Genomic DNA, 15,824 nt, shown 5'->3' with positions numbered 1-15,824 from the left:
CACAGGGCTGAGGTGACCCGGGGAGCCCAAGCGATGCTGACCCCAGCTGGCAATGTTTGCCACCAGCTTCCTTGCTGCTTCCCAATTAGAGCTAGGGTCCAGCCCAGCCCTGTGACTGTACCCACCCTTACACATCCACCCTGCCCGCCTTTATGTGGGGCACAGCTAAGCCCTGCACCTGTCACTCCTGCCTCAGTGGCAGCGCCAGCTCACCCTGCATGCCCCAGTGGCTCAGCTCAGAGTGGGACACAGTCCCTGAATCCTGTGAGGGTGCTCACTGGTCTGTGCAGGGTCCAGTTCCTGCACTTTCCCCCACAGGCCCTGTTTCCCAGCCAATGGAGCCGCTTCTGTGTCTTCAGTGGGACCAGGGCCAAGGGCAGCGGCCACCCCGCCCATGCTTGTCCTGTCTGGGAAGATTTGTGCTGTGAGTGAACACGCCGCCCTTTGTTGTGTGGAGCTGACCCTTTCCTGGGAAGGAGAGGGCCCAAGTCGGTGTCCTGCAGAAGCGAATGTCCTAGTGCAGGTGCAGGGGACACCAGCAACTCCTACCTCTCCCAGGTGGATGCTGCCACCTTGTCCTCAGACTGACCCTCCCTTGCTCCGGGTGGGTAGAGGCCTGAAAGGATGGTGCTGGCCCCCTGGGGTTGGGGAAGGGCTGAGCAAGCCCAAACCCCCTTGCTCTCCTGGGGCTCCTCCGACCTCTACCCCAGGCTCCTGCTTCTGTGGGACCTGTTAGGTTCAAGATGATTCATCCTGCTCCACATTGAACCCAGCCGTTCCTTGATGTCCACCCCCCAAAGCCGGCTAGGGACCAAGGAGGCCCTTCCCCTAGGCAGCACAAATGGCTTTAAATTGAGTTCGTTTACTCTTCTAAGGGCCCCAGGCCCACCCTCCGGCATCGCACAGGCCTCTGACCACTGCTGCTCTGGCCGTGTTGGCCCCTTGCCCCCATATTCCTCCAGAAGCCCTCCCCTGGCTGCTCAGATAAACAAAGGGGCTTCCACACGGCCAGTCCCCAAAACTGCAATGTCGGGGTGCACTTCCTCCGCCTCTTTCCCATAGTGTTAGGGACAGAACCTGCCCCGGAGAGAAGCTCGCTCGGGAACATCTTTAAACACACGCGTGGGGCCGGCCCGTGGCTCACTCGGTAGAGTGCGGTGTTGAGAACACCAAGGCCCCGGGTTCGGATCCCATATAGGGATGGCCGGTTAGCTCACTGGCTGAGCGTGGTGCTGACAACACCAAGTCAAGGGTTAAGATTCCCTTACCGGTCATCTTTTAAAAAAAAAAAAAAAAAAAAAACGCGCGTGTACCCAGCATGCTGCTGTCCCCGCGCAGCCTGAGGTGCGGGTGGTGGCCCGGCCGGGTCTGTCTCAGTTTCCCCTCCGGCATGGACCCCCAACCCCCCACGGCTCGCTCTCTGCTTTTTGCCCCTCACAGCCCAGTGTGACCCTTCAGGGACCCCGGCAGGACATCGGGGGGCACTTGTAGCTCTCCCTCCCCTGCCCACTGCCCACGGGGGCCAGGGTCTCAGGCACCTTCGTCTCCCCAGTAGGCCCCTCTGAAATGCCATCCCAGCCTCCCTCTCAAGGGAGAGCAGGGGCTTCAGGGGAACCCCGCACCCCTGCAGACAGCCAGGGTCGGGACCCAGGCCTCGGGACCCCGGGCCACAGCAGCTCCGCGCCGGGCGCTTCAGCCAGATTCACCCCAGACCCTGGGAAGTGAACCGGGGTGGGTTTCGGTGACGCTCCGACAAACGGGTGGGGCGGGAGGACCACGGCAGTGAACGACGAGGACGGACGGAGAGGGCGCAGGGGCCGCCCCGGGGAAGCGGGGCCCGGGCCGCGCGCTGCTCCCACGCCCGGCCGCGCGCACCAGCCCCGCCCCGCCCCGCCGGCCGCGCGCGCGGCCCCCTGGGAAGTGCAGTCCGCGGGCGCGTAGGACTACGTCTCCCGGCATGCCGCGCGGCTCCGGCACCCTCCGCCCTCTGCCCTCCGCCCTCGGCCCGTCCGCTGGGGCCGCCGCGCGCATGGAGGCCGGCTGAGAAGCGCCTCCGCCTCGCCTCGGTACGCCGCGCGCGGGCCTGGGCACGGGCGGGACGGCGGGGACGAGGCCACCCCGGGCCCCCGCGGACGGACGCCGGCCGAGGAGGCGCCCCCGGCGCGGGTCTGGGGGTCGCGGCCGCGGCGCGGGCGGGAAGGCGGCCCGGGCGCCCTGCCCGACCCGCAGCCCCGGCCCCCGGAGCCGGCATGTGTATCCCGTGGACGTGGCGTCCACAGAGCGGGGGCCGCGCGGACCTGTCACAGGCGTCCCGGGAGTAGCGCTGGGAACGCGGGCTCGGGGCAGCCTCCTCAGCAGAACGGCGGATGGGCCTCCAGGCGCAGCGCCCTCCCCGGGCCGCTGTCCCCCACGCTGTGACCAGGTGGGAGGGAGGGAGGGCCTCCCAGGGGGCTGCCGGTCAGCGCCGCAGGGTGGCTGTGCTACCGCGGTGTCCGAGGCTGCTGGGCGAGCTGCCAGGAGCAGGCTGCGGGGACAGGGCCAGCCCTGCACATCACCCCGCGGTGACGGCCCGTGCGGGGGCCCTGCTTGGACAGTGACTGAGCCCCAGCGGGGTCGGCCACATGTGCATAGGGCTGCAATTCAGGTGCAAGTTAGTTTCCCCTCTCCCCGTCCCAGACTCTGCCACATCCGCATAAAGGTAGTCCTGCCCAATCCAGGAGGGGTTTCCAGTGGCCACAGATGCCCCGGCTTCAGAAAAGGGGTGTAAGGCAGGTCAGGGCTTTGGGCCACACCCTGCTACCTCCCAGCCTGTCATTTCTTTCTGCCACCCTCAGGTCTTTCCAGTTTGACACCCTTGGCTTTCTGAGCAGGCCCGATGGGTCGGTTGAGAGGTGAGGGTCTTTCTACGAATTCCTTTTGGTGCTGGTCTGCCTTTGGCCAGCACCGGGAAGCCAGGCTTGGATATGGGGAACAGTTTTTAGAAGGGTGAGGGGACAAGATGCTGGTGGACTCGGTTGCTGAGGACCCGTTTTCTTGCTTGTGGACAGCCCCTTCTCAATGTACCCTCATGGACGGGGCAGGGAGTGAGAGCTGTCTGTGTCTGTTCCTAGAAGGGCACTGACCCCATCGTGGGGCTCCACCCTCATGACCTCATCTGAACCCAGTCACCTCCCCAAGGCCCCATTTCCTAATACCATCATATTGGGGGTAACGGCTTCAGTATATGAGTTTGAGGGGCACAGTTCAGTCCACAGCAGTAGGGCCGGGAGAGGGAAGAGCCACAAGGCCTGGGCAGGTGGGAGGTGCAGTCTGAGGTGGCCGTGGACCCCATAGCCTGCCACTCACACTGAGCCATCTGATGGATGCTGGACAAATGTGTCAGGTATTAACCTCATCCCATGACTTTTGTCCCAGGGCTGCACCCCCAGGTGGGTCCCTGATGCAAGTAGGGCTTTTCCAGCCCCCTGAGCCTGGCACCTTCTCTTGTGCACAGGGCAGGATGTGCCCTCTTGGGGGCTGTTGGAAGTTCTCAGAGGGTTGAGATTTGTTCTTCTGAAAGCTCGTGAGTGATTCTGCTGCTTTTGTCTGTGTGAAGGATTACAGTTTTCAAGCCAGACCACTGTGCTGTCCCTTTCTACACATCAGAAAGCAGAGTGCTTGGAGAATGAGCATTTTCAGGCACTGTCTGGGGTCTCCCTAAACCTGGCTGCTGGTTCTTTTCTTACCCTGTGGGTTTTGACCCTTTTCTCCATCCAGGGGACAGCCCACACCCAGCAGAGCATCTGAGAGGGCTGGAGTGTCCCTGGATGTGGTTCACGTTGTGTGACCAAGAGAGGACCTTCTATGTGTGGACAGGTGGATGCTGGCCCTGAAACAGGTGCTGAGAATCTTCTTTAAACTGAGGCTGAGCCAGCTGAGGCGTCCCGCGCAGGGCAACACAACGTCAAGTATGTGTCTGAGATCTGACCAGCCCTGTGGCCATTCCCTCGCTGTCTGCGGCCTGGCCTGTTTGCCCTCCAGCCTTGCTGAGGTGGCTTTTTCCACACACTGTGTGCAGCATGAGCCCAGTCCTGCGCCGTGAAGAGCAGTTGAGCTGACAGAGGTGTCATCTGCTTCTCACTGGGTCCCATAGGCTCCAGCGCGTCAGCCTTGCTGTGTAGCCGGGTAACAGTGTCGGAAGCCACGTCCTGGGCTCCCTGGCGTTGTCCAGCCAGTGGGGATTAGAAGAGAGGCATGTATTCTCCTGGAGGTGGCAGCAAGGGGTCTGCTGATCTGTGCTGATGGGCCTGAGCCTGTCCAAAACGGACAGGTGGGAAGTACAGGCTGCTGAGGCCGACAGTGCTGGGCCCAGTGTTGGGGCCCTCAGTGCAGAGGCTGTGCTGGAGGAAACCAGGAAGGATGCAGGGAGATGGAGGCCAGGCACGGTGGTCTTGGGGGTCTGGGGAAGTGCCCTTCGCTCTCCTCCAGGCAGCTGGGAATATCAGCCATAAATATCTGATAACACACAACTGCAAGTGGGGACGGGGGTGGGTGTTAGTAGGTGCTGAAATTACATCCGAAGATGGTGTCCAGGGGCTGTGGCCGAGAGTGTTGGAAGATGTGTGGAAGTGATAACGTCAGACAGAGATGCTCAGAACCACAGACTCTTGTCACTGGGGGCCCAGTGCTGGGAGCTAGAGGGGGCAGGTCCTGGCACTGCAGTGGAGTAGCCCAGCCATCGTGGGGCTCAAGGCTTGACTTCTGGCCATGCTGGCCTCTCTGTCGTCTGACCCCCACATCTGCCGATTCTTGGAGGCTTAGGCTTGCATCCCCCATGCATGGCCTGAGCTGGGGCCTGGGCCTCTCTGTGGCCACCTCAGAGCCCTGGGTCTGACCAGTCCGAGCACACCGAGGGCAGGCAGAGGCTGCGGCCGCCACACCTGTGGGAGGGAAGGACGTGGTCGCCTCCCATTCGCTGGCCGTCACACAGCCTCCTGCCAGCCGCACAGGGTGTTTTCTTAAGAGGTTTTTCCCTAGTGCTTTGGCAGCCCAGTGCTGCTTATAAGTAGGACTATTTGCTTCCATGTGTTAAGCTGGACTGAGGACGATTATCTCCTGTTTCCCTGGCAGGCTGCCCTGGGTCGATGAGCCCCTGGGGCCACTGTCTGGCCTCAGGGAGTGGGAGGGGCTGGCCCTGGTACAGAATGGGCACTAGTCACAGCCGTGCTGGGGGCGTGCTCCTCCAGGCAGCTCTGCACACCTTCCTGTTTATGTTTTGGTGGGTGCCTGGCATCAGTGGGGCACTTTAATCTGTAAATCAAGGAAGAAGGAGGGCCTGGGGGTGAGGCCCGGATGAGCCAATGCCTGTGGGATTTGGCCAAGGCCTGGCAGGCTCAGACAGGGTGCCAGCAAGGCTGTTTCCTGGATGGGCCCGGAGGGAGGGGGGTCCAGACTCAGAAACCCAAGTGCAGGGGAGTGGAAGCCCTGCTCTGGAGGCTGAGCCAGGCACCGAGACCCCAGGGCTGTGCCTAGGGGTGGGCTCCCTTCCCCACTGCAGAGGCCTACTTGGGGTTTGACCACTGCCCTTTCTAGTCTCAGCTGACCCCTACCCCCACCCATGGCCAGGTTGCTCCTTCTGGCCCTGACCCATTGCCCTGTTCTAAGCTGTTCCTGCCCACCTGGCCCCTGAGCTGCCCTCCACACACCACAGAGGATTATTTCCCGTTTACAGATGAGGAAACGAGCTCAGAGGTGCAGTGACTGCCAGGACCAGGCCCAGGGATGTAGGTCCTGGATGCTGGCCGGAGGGCCTGGGTCTGCGTGCTACAGCTGAGTGACTGCAGGGTGTGGAGGAGAAAGAGCTTGCAGCAGCCTTGTATTCATTTACTGCTTGTTTTACTTTCTGCTATAAGAGTTCAAGAGGTGGGTGGCAACAGTGTAGTGGGAGTGAACTGGGAAGCTCGTGCAGCAAATGTGCAGTCAGCCAAGCCCTCATCCACATGCACCCCCACCCCCGCCAGGTGCATTGCTTCACCCGGAAGGACACATCTCTGGCAGGTGCAGACACTTTGAAGAAAACCAGGATACCTTCCCAAACACGCTGCAGACAGATTAGAATTGCTGCCTGACGCTACTGCATCCAGCGGTCATCAGACTTCTCCAGCAGGCTCATCGTCTGTAGCCCATGTTCTCCAGTGGGGTCCCCATTTGGCCTGCACACTGCCCAGTGTCTGGCTAGGATAAGGCCTGGTATCCTCACGGCGCTAGTTGTCTAGCTCTTAATCCTATTCGTGACGCCAGTTGTAAAGCTAGGCGACCACGCCAGTTGTCGGGCTCTTTTACCTGCCGGTGATCCTGCACCAACTGGGCTGATTGTTGAGCTAGGTGTGGGTCTGGAGCTCACAGACCCCTCAAGCCCATTCACAGACTGGGTCACAAACCCTTCACATGTCAGGCTGGGTCACCAGACCCCTTCACGCGGGTCTATGAGCTAGGTAACCAGCCAAAAGGTCCTTGGAGCCATAGGTTGGAAAGCGTGGCTGCACCGAGCAGACACCCAAGGCCGATGCCGGCCCGCCTGCCTCACTCAGACTCTCTCTTCTCTCTCCCTCTTTCTCTCTCGCTCTCTCTAAAACAAAACTAAAAAGATACATTGGCGCATGTGTGGACCCGAGGCGAGGGCCCTGACCAAACCATTCTATTTTCCCAACACTGCTCTTGGCCGACCTGCCAAATCTTCCTTCCCTGTGGCGTGTTTGTTACAGAGTCGTGGCGTGTGCCTGCGTGTGCTGGTGGTGCTGTCCACATGCTCCTGGCTCCTGCGGAGGCTCGCACATTCTGCTTTGAGAGTGTGTTAAAAACTCTGCCAGGGCATCCATGCCCCGGGAGGTGCCCAAGTCCCTCAAGTCTGTCGAGCGCTGTGCTACTCTCGCGGCTGAGCAAATCCAGGAGGACCCCGTGGAGGCAGGGCGCATGACCGGCACAAGCGTGGCCACTGATCCCTGCTCTGGCCACCCCGGGCACGGGTCTTACTGCTGCTGTGGAGCTGGTGCCTGGAGCCGGTGCCAGCCCTGCCTGGAGCTCCTGGTTTCTTTCCGAGAAAGACTGGGAGGAACCCGGTGCTGCATCGTCCTCCAAGGGGCCATCGTGTTTCTAGCGCAGCTTCTTTCCCCCTTGTGCGTTCCCTGCCCCACCTCTGGGCTGCACGTCTCTGCGTGACTCGGGCCAGAGCCGTGATTACTGCGAGGGATGGGGGTTCCTGTGAAGGGCTTTTTGGGGTCCATACAGGGACAGCGGCCACGTTGCCGTGTCCTGAAATAAGCCCCCCTCAGGAGTTCCGCACGGTTGGGACATGACTCTCTTCTTCCACCGCATCTGCTTGTGCACCAGGCTGGGGGTCGGGCGTCCCCAGCTCCGGCTCAGCTCTGACCCCTGCACTGCGGCGACTCACCATGCGCATCACCTGTGTCTTCTTCACAGTAGAGGCCTGGCCTGCCTTTCCCACCTGGTCCCGACCCCAGAGGACCAGGGACCTCGGCAGCCTGGGACGGGCAGGAGGTGGCAGGCGGTGCTGCCGGGGAGGGGAGGCCGCGGTCCCAGCCCCAGGTGAGCACGGCCTCTGTGTCTCCTCAGGCTCCCCCAGCGGTGCCGGTGCTGGAAGCCGCCCAGCCATGGAGGGGGAAGGGGAGCAGCCGCCTCAGGAGGTGAGTGCGAGGCGGGGTCCCCGGGCTCTTCCTCCCGAACGGTCTGGGGCTGGGCAGTGTCTGCACTGTGGCCTCACAGCAGAGCGTGGGGCCGCAGGGGACACTGCCCTCCCCACGGTGTGACATCCTGGGACAGGGGTCACGCAGTCTCCTCCAGTCAGGCGGGAAGCTGCTCTGCGGGAGAGGGGCCCTTTCTGCCTGCAGGCACCGTGACAGCTGACGGTGGCGCAGGGGGTAGAGTCCCAGGGACACGGGGCAGCCGCACACACTTCTTGGCCATCCAAGATGCATAGACACTCAGCTTGACCTCGTCCCTCCTCCTGCAGGCCGATGTGGAACCTATTGTGACGTCAGGGGCTTCAGAGTCGGTGCCCAGGGTGCTTTCCGGAGACCCCCAGAACCTGTGTATGTCTTCCCTTGGGTCTCAGCAGTCCCCAGGCCAGACTAGGGATGTGGGAGGGGCAGGGAGGCCACTGTCCGGCCGGCAGGGCCCTGGACAAGACCCAGGGCCAGTGCTGTGAGGCTGGGCCACCCAGGGTCAGTGTCCTCTGCTGGCCTCAGAAAGGGCACTGGGGGCCCCTGGCAGTGGCTGTTCTTCCAGGCTGCGGGGAGCCTTCTGCAGGGGCTGGCCTGAGGGTGCTGGGCTGTAGGAGCGCTGCCCTTCCTTGCTGCACCCCAGTGTGCCCCTAAGGGGGGCACTGACTCCCGTCTACTTGGATCCTTTCCCCCTGGTTGAGCTGCAACTGAGGCCGGTGCCCCCCTGCCCTCCACCACCAGAGCCTGCCAGTGTGTGGGCAGCTGTCCCCCGGAGCTCGGCCTCGGCCTGGCCACACAGTGACCTCTGCTGTCATTGCAGCTGACGTGGACGCCTTCAACCTGCTCCTGGAGATGAAGCTGAAGCGGCGGCGCGAGCAGCCCAACCTGCCACGCACCGTGACCCGGCTGGTGGCGGAGGACGGGAGCAGGGTGTATGTGGTGGGCACGGCCCACTTCAGCGACGACAGCAAGAGGGACGTAGTGCGGGTGAGTGCCACCCACTGGTCGTCACACCAGTGTCCCCTCGCAGGCCCCATCAGTGTGGCCACCGCAGCCGGGCGGCCGCCTCTTGCAATACCAGGGTCATGAGGTCATGCTTCCTGCCCAGGACTGTGAATGCTTTGGGTTCTTTATCTGCCATAGCGACAGGTGAGCTTCTCACACCTTCCCTCTGTGGTCACTTAGAGGGTTGAGTTATCACCACAGCAGCACAGCCCGTCAGCACTGGGGTCACACCAACACTGGGCGCCCTCGGGTGTGGCCTTCCTATCCTGGTTGTGGCTCTGCCGCAGGCATGCAGGGCTGTGTCCTCATGAAGGGTGACCTGCGGCCCTTGCAGACCATCCGGGAGGTGCAGCCTGACGTGGTGGTGGTGGAGCTCTGCCAGTACCGGGTGTCCATGCTGAAGATGGACGAGCGGACGCTGCTGCGCGAGGCCAAGGAAATCAGCCTGGAGAAGCTGCAGCAGGCCGTGAGACAGGTGTGCACAGGGACCCGCACCGCTGGGGTCGGCAGCTGGCTCCGCTCTGCAGAGAAGGGGGCCGGGGCTCAGGGCCCAAAGCCACCTGCGTGCCCTCACCCAGTTCCTCCCTCATCACCGGGGCCTGGGATAGACCCGGCCTTCTGGTCAGTGCAGTGGGCTCTGCTCTGCCCTGGGGGGCTCTGTCTGGTGGAGGACCCTTCACCCTGGCTGGTGGGAGAAGAGAGGGGCTTGTTCATCCGGTTTCAGACCCCAAAGCAGGAGTTGGTCAGTGCCCTGAGGAGCCCCAGGGAGCCCAAGTTTGCCTAGCAGGTCACTGGGGATGGGGCGGGCCTCAGAGCAGGCCGAAGGCCCCCTGTGTGGTTCCCAGGCTCTCGGGCCCAAGGCAGAGCTGGGTGCTCCTCATCCTGCACCCTCAGCCCCACAGTGACAGGAGAACCGAGACCCAGGCAGCACTGGCTTATTCGCCTCCATGTTTTCAGAGGAGATTGGCACGTGTAACCCTGACTGCGCTCAGTACGCCTCCCCCTTGTCCAAAGGAAAGTGTTAGCACAGTCTTGTGGAAATGTCCCCAAACACCTGCTGGTACCTGATTTTCATCTGTGAATTCCCCTGGGTGAGGGAAGTCACCAAAGGCCTTTACAGACCCCAGTCCAGCCTCTCTGGAGCTCCAGCTGGTACTATCTGGCCTGAGTCCCCCACTGCAGGTTCCGTGTCAGCCTAGACTGTTTATTATGCCCCAGGCCCCCAGGCAAGCAAGGACACTCTGAGCAGTCAGGATGCTCCCAGGGGTCCAGGTCCTGCCAGCCTTGGGAGGGTGCAGTGGCCTCCAGAGCCTTGCTGCCCTTCCTGGGAGAAGCATCCCCAGAGGCTATCAGCCTGGCACTGTCGATGTGGTGTGCCTGGTGTCCCTGCCGCTGTCTTTGTTGGCCTCTGCAGGCAGATGTGGGGAGGGACAGGCTGCCTCTGCAAGGCCTGGACTCCAGCCCGTTTGCCCAGGATCAGCCTGTGCCCCACAAACACACGGTCTGGCCATCCCTGACAGTGTGCAATGGCCCTTTTCAACACCACTGTTTTATAAAGGATTTTTTAAAGAGGAGATGCACTTATTTTGTTTTTTTAATTTATTTTTTATTTTTTATTTTTATTTTTATTTTTATTAAATCAAAATTGATTATACATATTTTTGGGGTTCCACATTGAGATACGTTGATCAAATCAATATTACTAGCATGTATATTGTTAAAATCGTACTTATTCTTTGTGCCCCTTGTCCAATTTCTCCCCTTCCCCCATTGCCCCCCCCACCCCCTCTAATTACCCTAGATTCATTCTCTCCTTCCGAAAGGATAATGGTTACTCTGTTGATTTGTTTCCTAGATGATCTGTCCAATGCTGAGAGGTGTGTTCAGGTCCCCCAATATTATCATAGAGCAGATGCTTCTTCTGTCACTCTGAAATGGGATTTGTGGAGAGAAACATCCTCTTCTTTTCTTTGGTATCTGCTGGTGACTCTCCTTGTGTCAATGCGCTTCAGTGGCTGGCAGACCATCTGTGTGGTGGTTGTGGCATTTAGCTGCTTTCATGGCAGCCATGGTTACTGTGGTGGCTGTGGTGGGCCACCCAGATGGAGGAGATGTTTTTGGCCTGCTCCTTGGTGCTGGTGGTGTGCCTGGTTGTGGGGAGTGTCTGGTCCTCGGATCCATGCCTCAGGTCCCCGAGTGGGCCCTGAGGAGCTGGCATGGTGTGCCTGGATGTGAGATGGGGGTCCGGTCCCCTTCTCCATGCCCCAGGTCCCCAGGCAGGCCCCAAGGTGCTGGTGTGGTGTGCCTGGTTCTGGGAGGGGGGTCTGGTCCCTGGCTCCACGCCTCGGGTCCCTGGTTGGGCCCTAAGGCGCGGGTGGTGTGCCTGGGCCAGAACTAATTTTTTGTCCTTTGCTTGCTTTTAAAACAGGGGAACTTCCTGTGGGAACCAGTACTTGAGCTGTGTGGTTGAGCTAAATTGCTGCTTTGCAGCTGTTTCCCTAGGGAAGGCTTTTTGTGCAGCTCAGGGTTTAATGGTTGACCTTATAGGTACTTCCGGCTCTCCAGAGACCCAGTGCACCTGGGTTGTGTAGAAACTCTGATCTGGGCCCGAGTTTTTTCATCGAACTGCACCCCATGCAATTCTGTAGTCCCGACCAGTTTCCTCTGAGTGGTCCTGCACTGACTGGGGGGTGGACCAGTGTTCTTCCAGTGGGCCGGTCCCTTGTGATGACTCACCAGCCTCTGAATGGCTCCCCTTTTTCAGCTGTTCTGGCTCCTGGCTTCTGCGTGGGTCCACAGGAATCCTACCAGTGGTCTTGCTGTCCTGGGGGCCACCAAGTCCCTCTTCTCACCTGCCGCCTCCAAATAACTCCATCCAAAGGGCACACCTGCGGCTTCTGCCGGCTCCTGCTGCATGTGCTCAGCAGCTGGAGATTTAAAGCAACCGCAGCCTGAAACGCTCACAGCAGTTTTTTCTTTCTCTCATCATGGTCTCTCCCACCTTCATGCACTCCGTAGGTCTCTCCTCCTCTTCCCCTGAGCTCCAGCAGCCCCACCTTGGCTGATGTTACGTGTTTATAGTTGTAAATTGGTTGTTTTGTGGGAGAGAGTGACACTGGGGACCCTCTATTCCGCCATCTTGACCAGAACTCTGTCGAGGAGATGGATTTGAACAGTGGTTGTTGAGGCCAGAATGCACCTGCTCTGGTCCAATCCTCCCACTGACAGGGTGGCCCCACATCTTGGGCATGGAGGGGACTGAGGACGTGGCCCTGTGTGCAGAGCTGACTCCTCTGCACGGCTGCACTCCAGGGCCCCATCCCCCCAGAACTGCTCTGCCTGCCTTGCCCCATGCACAGCATGGCTGACACCTGCTCCCCTCTCCCTGCAGAACGGGCTCATGTCTGGCCTCATGCAGATGCTGCTGCTGAAGGTGTCTGCCCACATCACCGAGCAGCTAGGCATGGCCCCTGGAGGCGAGTTCAGGGAGGCCTTCAAAGAGGTGGGCATTGGGCACAGTCTGGGGGGCAACTGCCTGGATGTGGCTCCCAGGAGAGGAGTGTGGGGCTAGCGGGAGCTGCCCAGGGCACCTATGACTCCCTATCCCCGGCCTCTGCTGCAGGCCAGCAAGGTGCCTTTCTGCAAGTTCCACCTGGGTGACCGGCCCATCCCAGTAACTTTCAAGCGGGCCATCGCCGCCCTCTCCTTCTGGCAGAAGGTCAAGCTGGCCTGGGGCCTGTGTTTCCTGTCAGACCCGATCAGGTAGGGCAGCCTTGGCCTGGGAATAGTGGCTAGCAGCCCGGGGACGACCCACAGGGTGGTCTGGGGGAGGGTGCTAGGCCCATGTATAGCCCAGGCCTGGCCTCACTGTGTGGCACATCTACATGTGGCCACACCTGCTGTCTCATGCCAGCTGGGCCGAGCTCCTCAAACGAGTTCCTCTGTGCCCCTTTGTTCCACCATAAATTCCAAACAAATGGTGCTGTGGTCCCTGACCTGTGTGAATAGCACCAGCCCCCTGCAGCCATCCCCCTACCCCCATCCCTGGGTGGCTAGCAGCCGTGCCCTCTGCCCCCAGCAAGGACGATGTGGAACGCTGCAAGCAGAAGGACCTGCTGGAGCAGATGATGGCTGAGATGATTGGCGAGTTTCCCGACCTGCACCGCACCATCGTCTCAGAGCGCGACATCTACCTGACCTACATGCTGCGGCAGGCTGCCCGTCGCTTAGAGCTGCCACGCGCCTCTGATGGTGACCAGCTGCCCACACGGGGCTCCCTGGGTTGCTGTGGCTCCTGCTGGTGCTGACCCCTGGCTTCCTCCCCCACAGCTGAGCCCAGGAAGTGCGTCCCCTCTGTGGTCGTGGGTGTTGTGGGCATGGGCCACGTGCCTGGCATCGAGAAGAACTGGAGCACCGACCTCAACATCCAGGAGATCATGACGTGAGCGCCCACCCCCCGCGGTCTGGGTTCTGCCCCTCAAGCCCCCAACGTGGAGGCTGGGCCCCTGGGATGCCAACCGCAAGTAGCGGTGACTCCATGCCTGGGGCTGGGGCTTGGGGAGCCCAGGCCCAGCCAGGCCTAGCCCGCCCCTCCCTCCCCCAGCATCCCCCCGCCGTCCATCTCCGGAAGAGTGTCCCGGCTGGCCGTGAAGGCCGCCTTCTTCGGCCTGCTGGGTTACGGCCTGTACTGGATGGGCCGCCGCACCGTGAGCCTGGTCCTGTCGCTGCCCGCCGCACAGTACTGCCTCCAGAGGGCGTCCGTGGCTGGGCCGCGACAATAGGAGGTGCTGCCGAGGGAGTGGCCACGGCTAAGGGGCAGCGTGGCAGGGCTGCACCCCCGCGTCACAGCTGAGGGGCTCCTGAGGAGCCGGTGCCACCCGTGGGAACTTCTTGGGTGCCAAGCGCATCCAAGCCCACCTGAGGCCTGTGCCACCCCCCATGGGGGTCCAGGCCAAGCCACACCTGCCCTCTCCTTCCTGCCTTCCCCTCCCCCAACCCGCCCAAATAAAGGATTATTTAACTATTTGAGCTCAGGCTTCCCAGCATCCCCCTCCCCAACCCCCACACACTGCAGGGGCTGCTCACTGGCACCAGGATCGAGATGGCCCACCTCGAGGGTGGCCGTGGCCAGGGCTGGGGGAGGGGCTGAGGCCTCCAGGTGTGGGGCTTGGCAGCTGTCCCTACCTCACTGTGCCTTCTCGTGCGCCATCCAGCAGCAGCATCTGGCCCCAGAGTGTCTCACACCTGGGGAGGCTGGATGCCCCATGCAGCTGCTCAGCGTGGGCTTGCGGAGCTTTGACCCCGGCTGCACTGTGGCATCCTGGGCTCGGCCTGTCTGTTTTTGGCTTTTTTAAACGTCTGAAAATTTTTTACTCAGGTAATTTTAACTTAAAAGAAGAAACAAACTGAAGCAAATGTCAGGAAATACAAGCCTTAAATCTGGTCAGGACAAAGAGGAAGTCTTTTTCTTTTGGTCTCGGTGTCCTGGGTGGGCGAGTGTGCTGCAGAAGGTCGGCTCCGGGTGTCCAGGCTGCCCCTCTGGGCCCTGCACCTCCAGCCCAGTGCGGGGGTCGTGGCCCCTCCCCTGCAGGGCTGGGAGGGCTAGAACCTGCTTCCTGTGTATCCAGCAGGGTGCTCAGGGGTGGCTCTAGACCTCAGTGCACAGACAGCGTGGGTGCCAGTCTGTGCCCACTGGGGTGCTGCCATGCTCAGCACCCTGGCCCAGACACCCCTGCACGGGATCCACTCTTCCTGGGATCTGTGTACCGTGTGCCGTCTGCACAGCCCCAGCACAGGCCCATAGCACCGTCTGTTTGTCTCTGTGTTGGCTCATTGTGATCAAATCATGTGGAACCCACACTGCGTGCTCGGTGGGGGCCGTGGGGGCTGGGCCCTATCCTTGTTGTCACATACTATTGATCTCATTCCTTAGAAACTGAAATAAATTCTAATTTTGGAAGCTCCTGTTTTGTGAAGTTTGTGGACATGGGGCTCAGGTGACAAGAGGGTCCTGGGGGGACTTGCTGCCACCTGCCTCCAGCAAAGGATACAGGTCCTGGGCCCCCAGCACCTGCCCGTACCCACCGAGGGCCCCCACCCAGCCAGGTGGGCTCAGTGCCAGCCAAGGGATGTGCTCAGAGCTCCCGCCTTCACCCCGTCCGGTGCACACCTTGGGCTCCCTGCCCTGCTCAGCCCCCACCCCCCTGACATGTGGGAGGGAGCAGGCAGGGTAACCCCAGGCCTGAACAAAAGGCCCAGCTGGGACCAGCAGCTCAGATCTGCCCAGGAGCAGCCAGGGCGGTGGGGATGCAGAGTGTTGTGCTGGTGGGTTGCTGGGTAGGCTCTTCCTAACACATCTGCCCCTTCCAGAAGCATGGCTGCCTGCCCCAGGCTGGGGCTCTGCCTCTCTGTGGCCTAGGTCCATTTGGACGTACATTACTGAGAGCCAGTAAGGGTAGCCAGCAGGTGGGCCTTATGAGCCGCAGAGGTGGACTGGGGGCTTCACAACTGCTGAGCCTGCCCGACTGGGGTCTTCTCTCCGCAGATCCAGGGGGTGGTGTTGAAACCCCAAGGTCTGGCGGGGCAGTGTGTGGTAGGGGCTGGATAGGCACAGGCTGAGCCTCCTGGCCCTGGGCAGTCCCCACCAGAAGGCCTGCCCACTCCCCATGAGGACCCACCTGGTCCCAGTCAGGGTGTCAGCAAGACAGGCAACCCTAGACCCATGTTAGGAGGGGCGAGCTGTGCTTGGGGCAGCCCCAGACCTCTGCCACACTGGGAAGAGGAAGGTGGGGAGAGCCACGGCAGACCCCCGGGGCAGCAGGGGAGGTCTGCATTGGGCCTGTGGGGGACAAGCATCCCAGGTAGTGGGAAGAATACAGAATTTAGGTCTCGCCAAGGCTGGGGCCAGCAGAGGGGGAGCCCAAAGCACCACCACTTCAGAAAGAAGAGACAGCTGTGGCCTGAGCTGAGGGGCAGTGGCTGTCTGTCTGCCAGGATGAGGGTAGTAAATGCTGGATTGTTCCGGGGCCCGGCCCTCTCCTGGCTCTGCATCCCAGCAGGGAGGGACTGCCCCCAGACCTGGGTGGACAAGCTGAGGGCCGG

General features: G+C 61.3%; 1 protein-coding gene across 2 annotated transcripts; it reads left to right on the top strand.

The window, feature by feature from the left end:
* The first annotated feature begins 1,986 nt into the window (after positions 1-1,986).
* On the top strand, positions 1,987-14,682 carry TRABD (TraB domain containing). 2 transcript variants are annotated; one of them, XM_063075324.1, is made up of 10 exons: positions 1,987-2,066; positions 7,612-7,682; positions 8,009-8,087; positions 8,539-8,705; positions 9,058-9,198; positions 12,115-12,225; positions 12,346-12,485; positions 12,802-12,974; positions 13,053-13,164; positions 13,327-14,682. In XM_063075324.1, exons 2-10 carry the CDS (start codon positions 7,650-7,652, stop codon positions 13,502-13,504), a joined length of 1,134 nt encoding a protein of 377 aa, XP_062931394.1. In that variant the 5' UTR covers positions 1,987-2,066; positions 7,612-7,649; the 3' UTR covers positions 13,505-14,682. The 2 variants fall into 2 exon arrangements, with proteins under 2 accessions (XP_062931394.1, XP_062931395.1); XM_063075325.1 differs by lacking the exon at positions 1,987-2,066 and adding an exon at positions 2,403-2,422.
* Positions 14,683-15,824: the final 1,142 nt, after the last annotated feature.

This window comes from Cynocephalus volans, chromosome 12 (genome assembly GCF_027409185.1).
Source record: "Cynocephalus volans isolate mCynVol1 chromosome 12, mCynVol1.pri, whole genome shotgun sequence".
In the NCBI taxonomy this organism is placed as follows: Eukaryota; Metazoa; Chordata; class Mammalia; order Dermoptera; family Cynocephalidae; genus Cynocephalus; species Cynocephalus volans.
The sequence above is the reverse complement of the archived record's forward strand: the minus strand, read 5'-3'. Positions and strand labels throughout refer to the sequence as shown.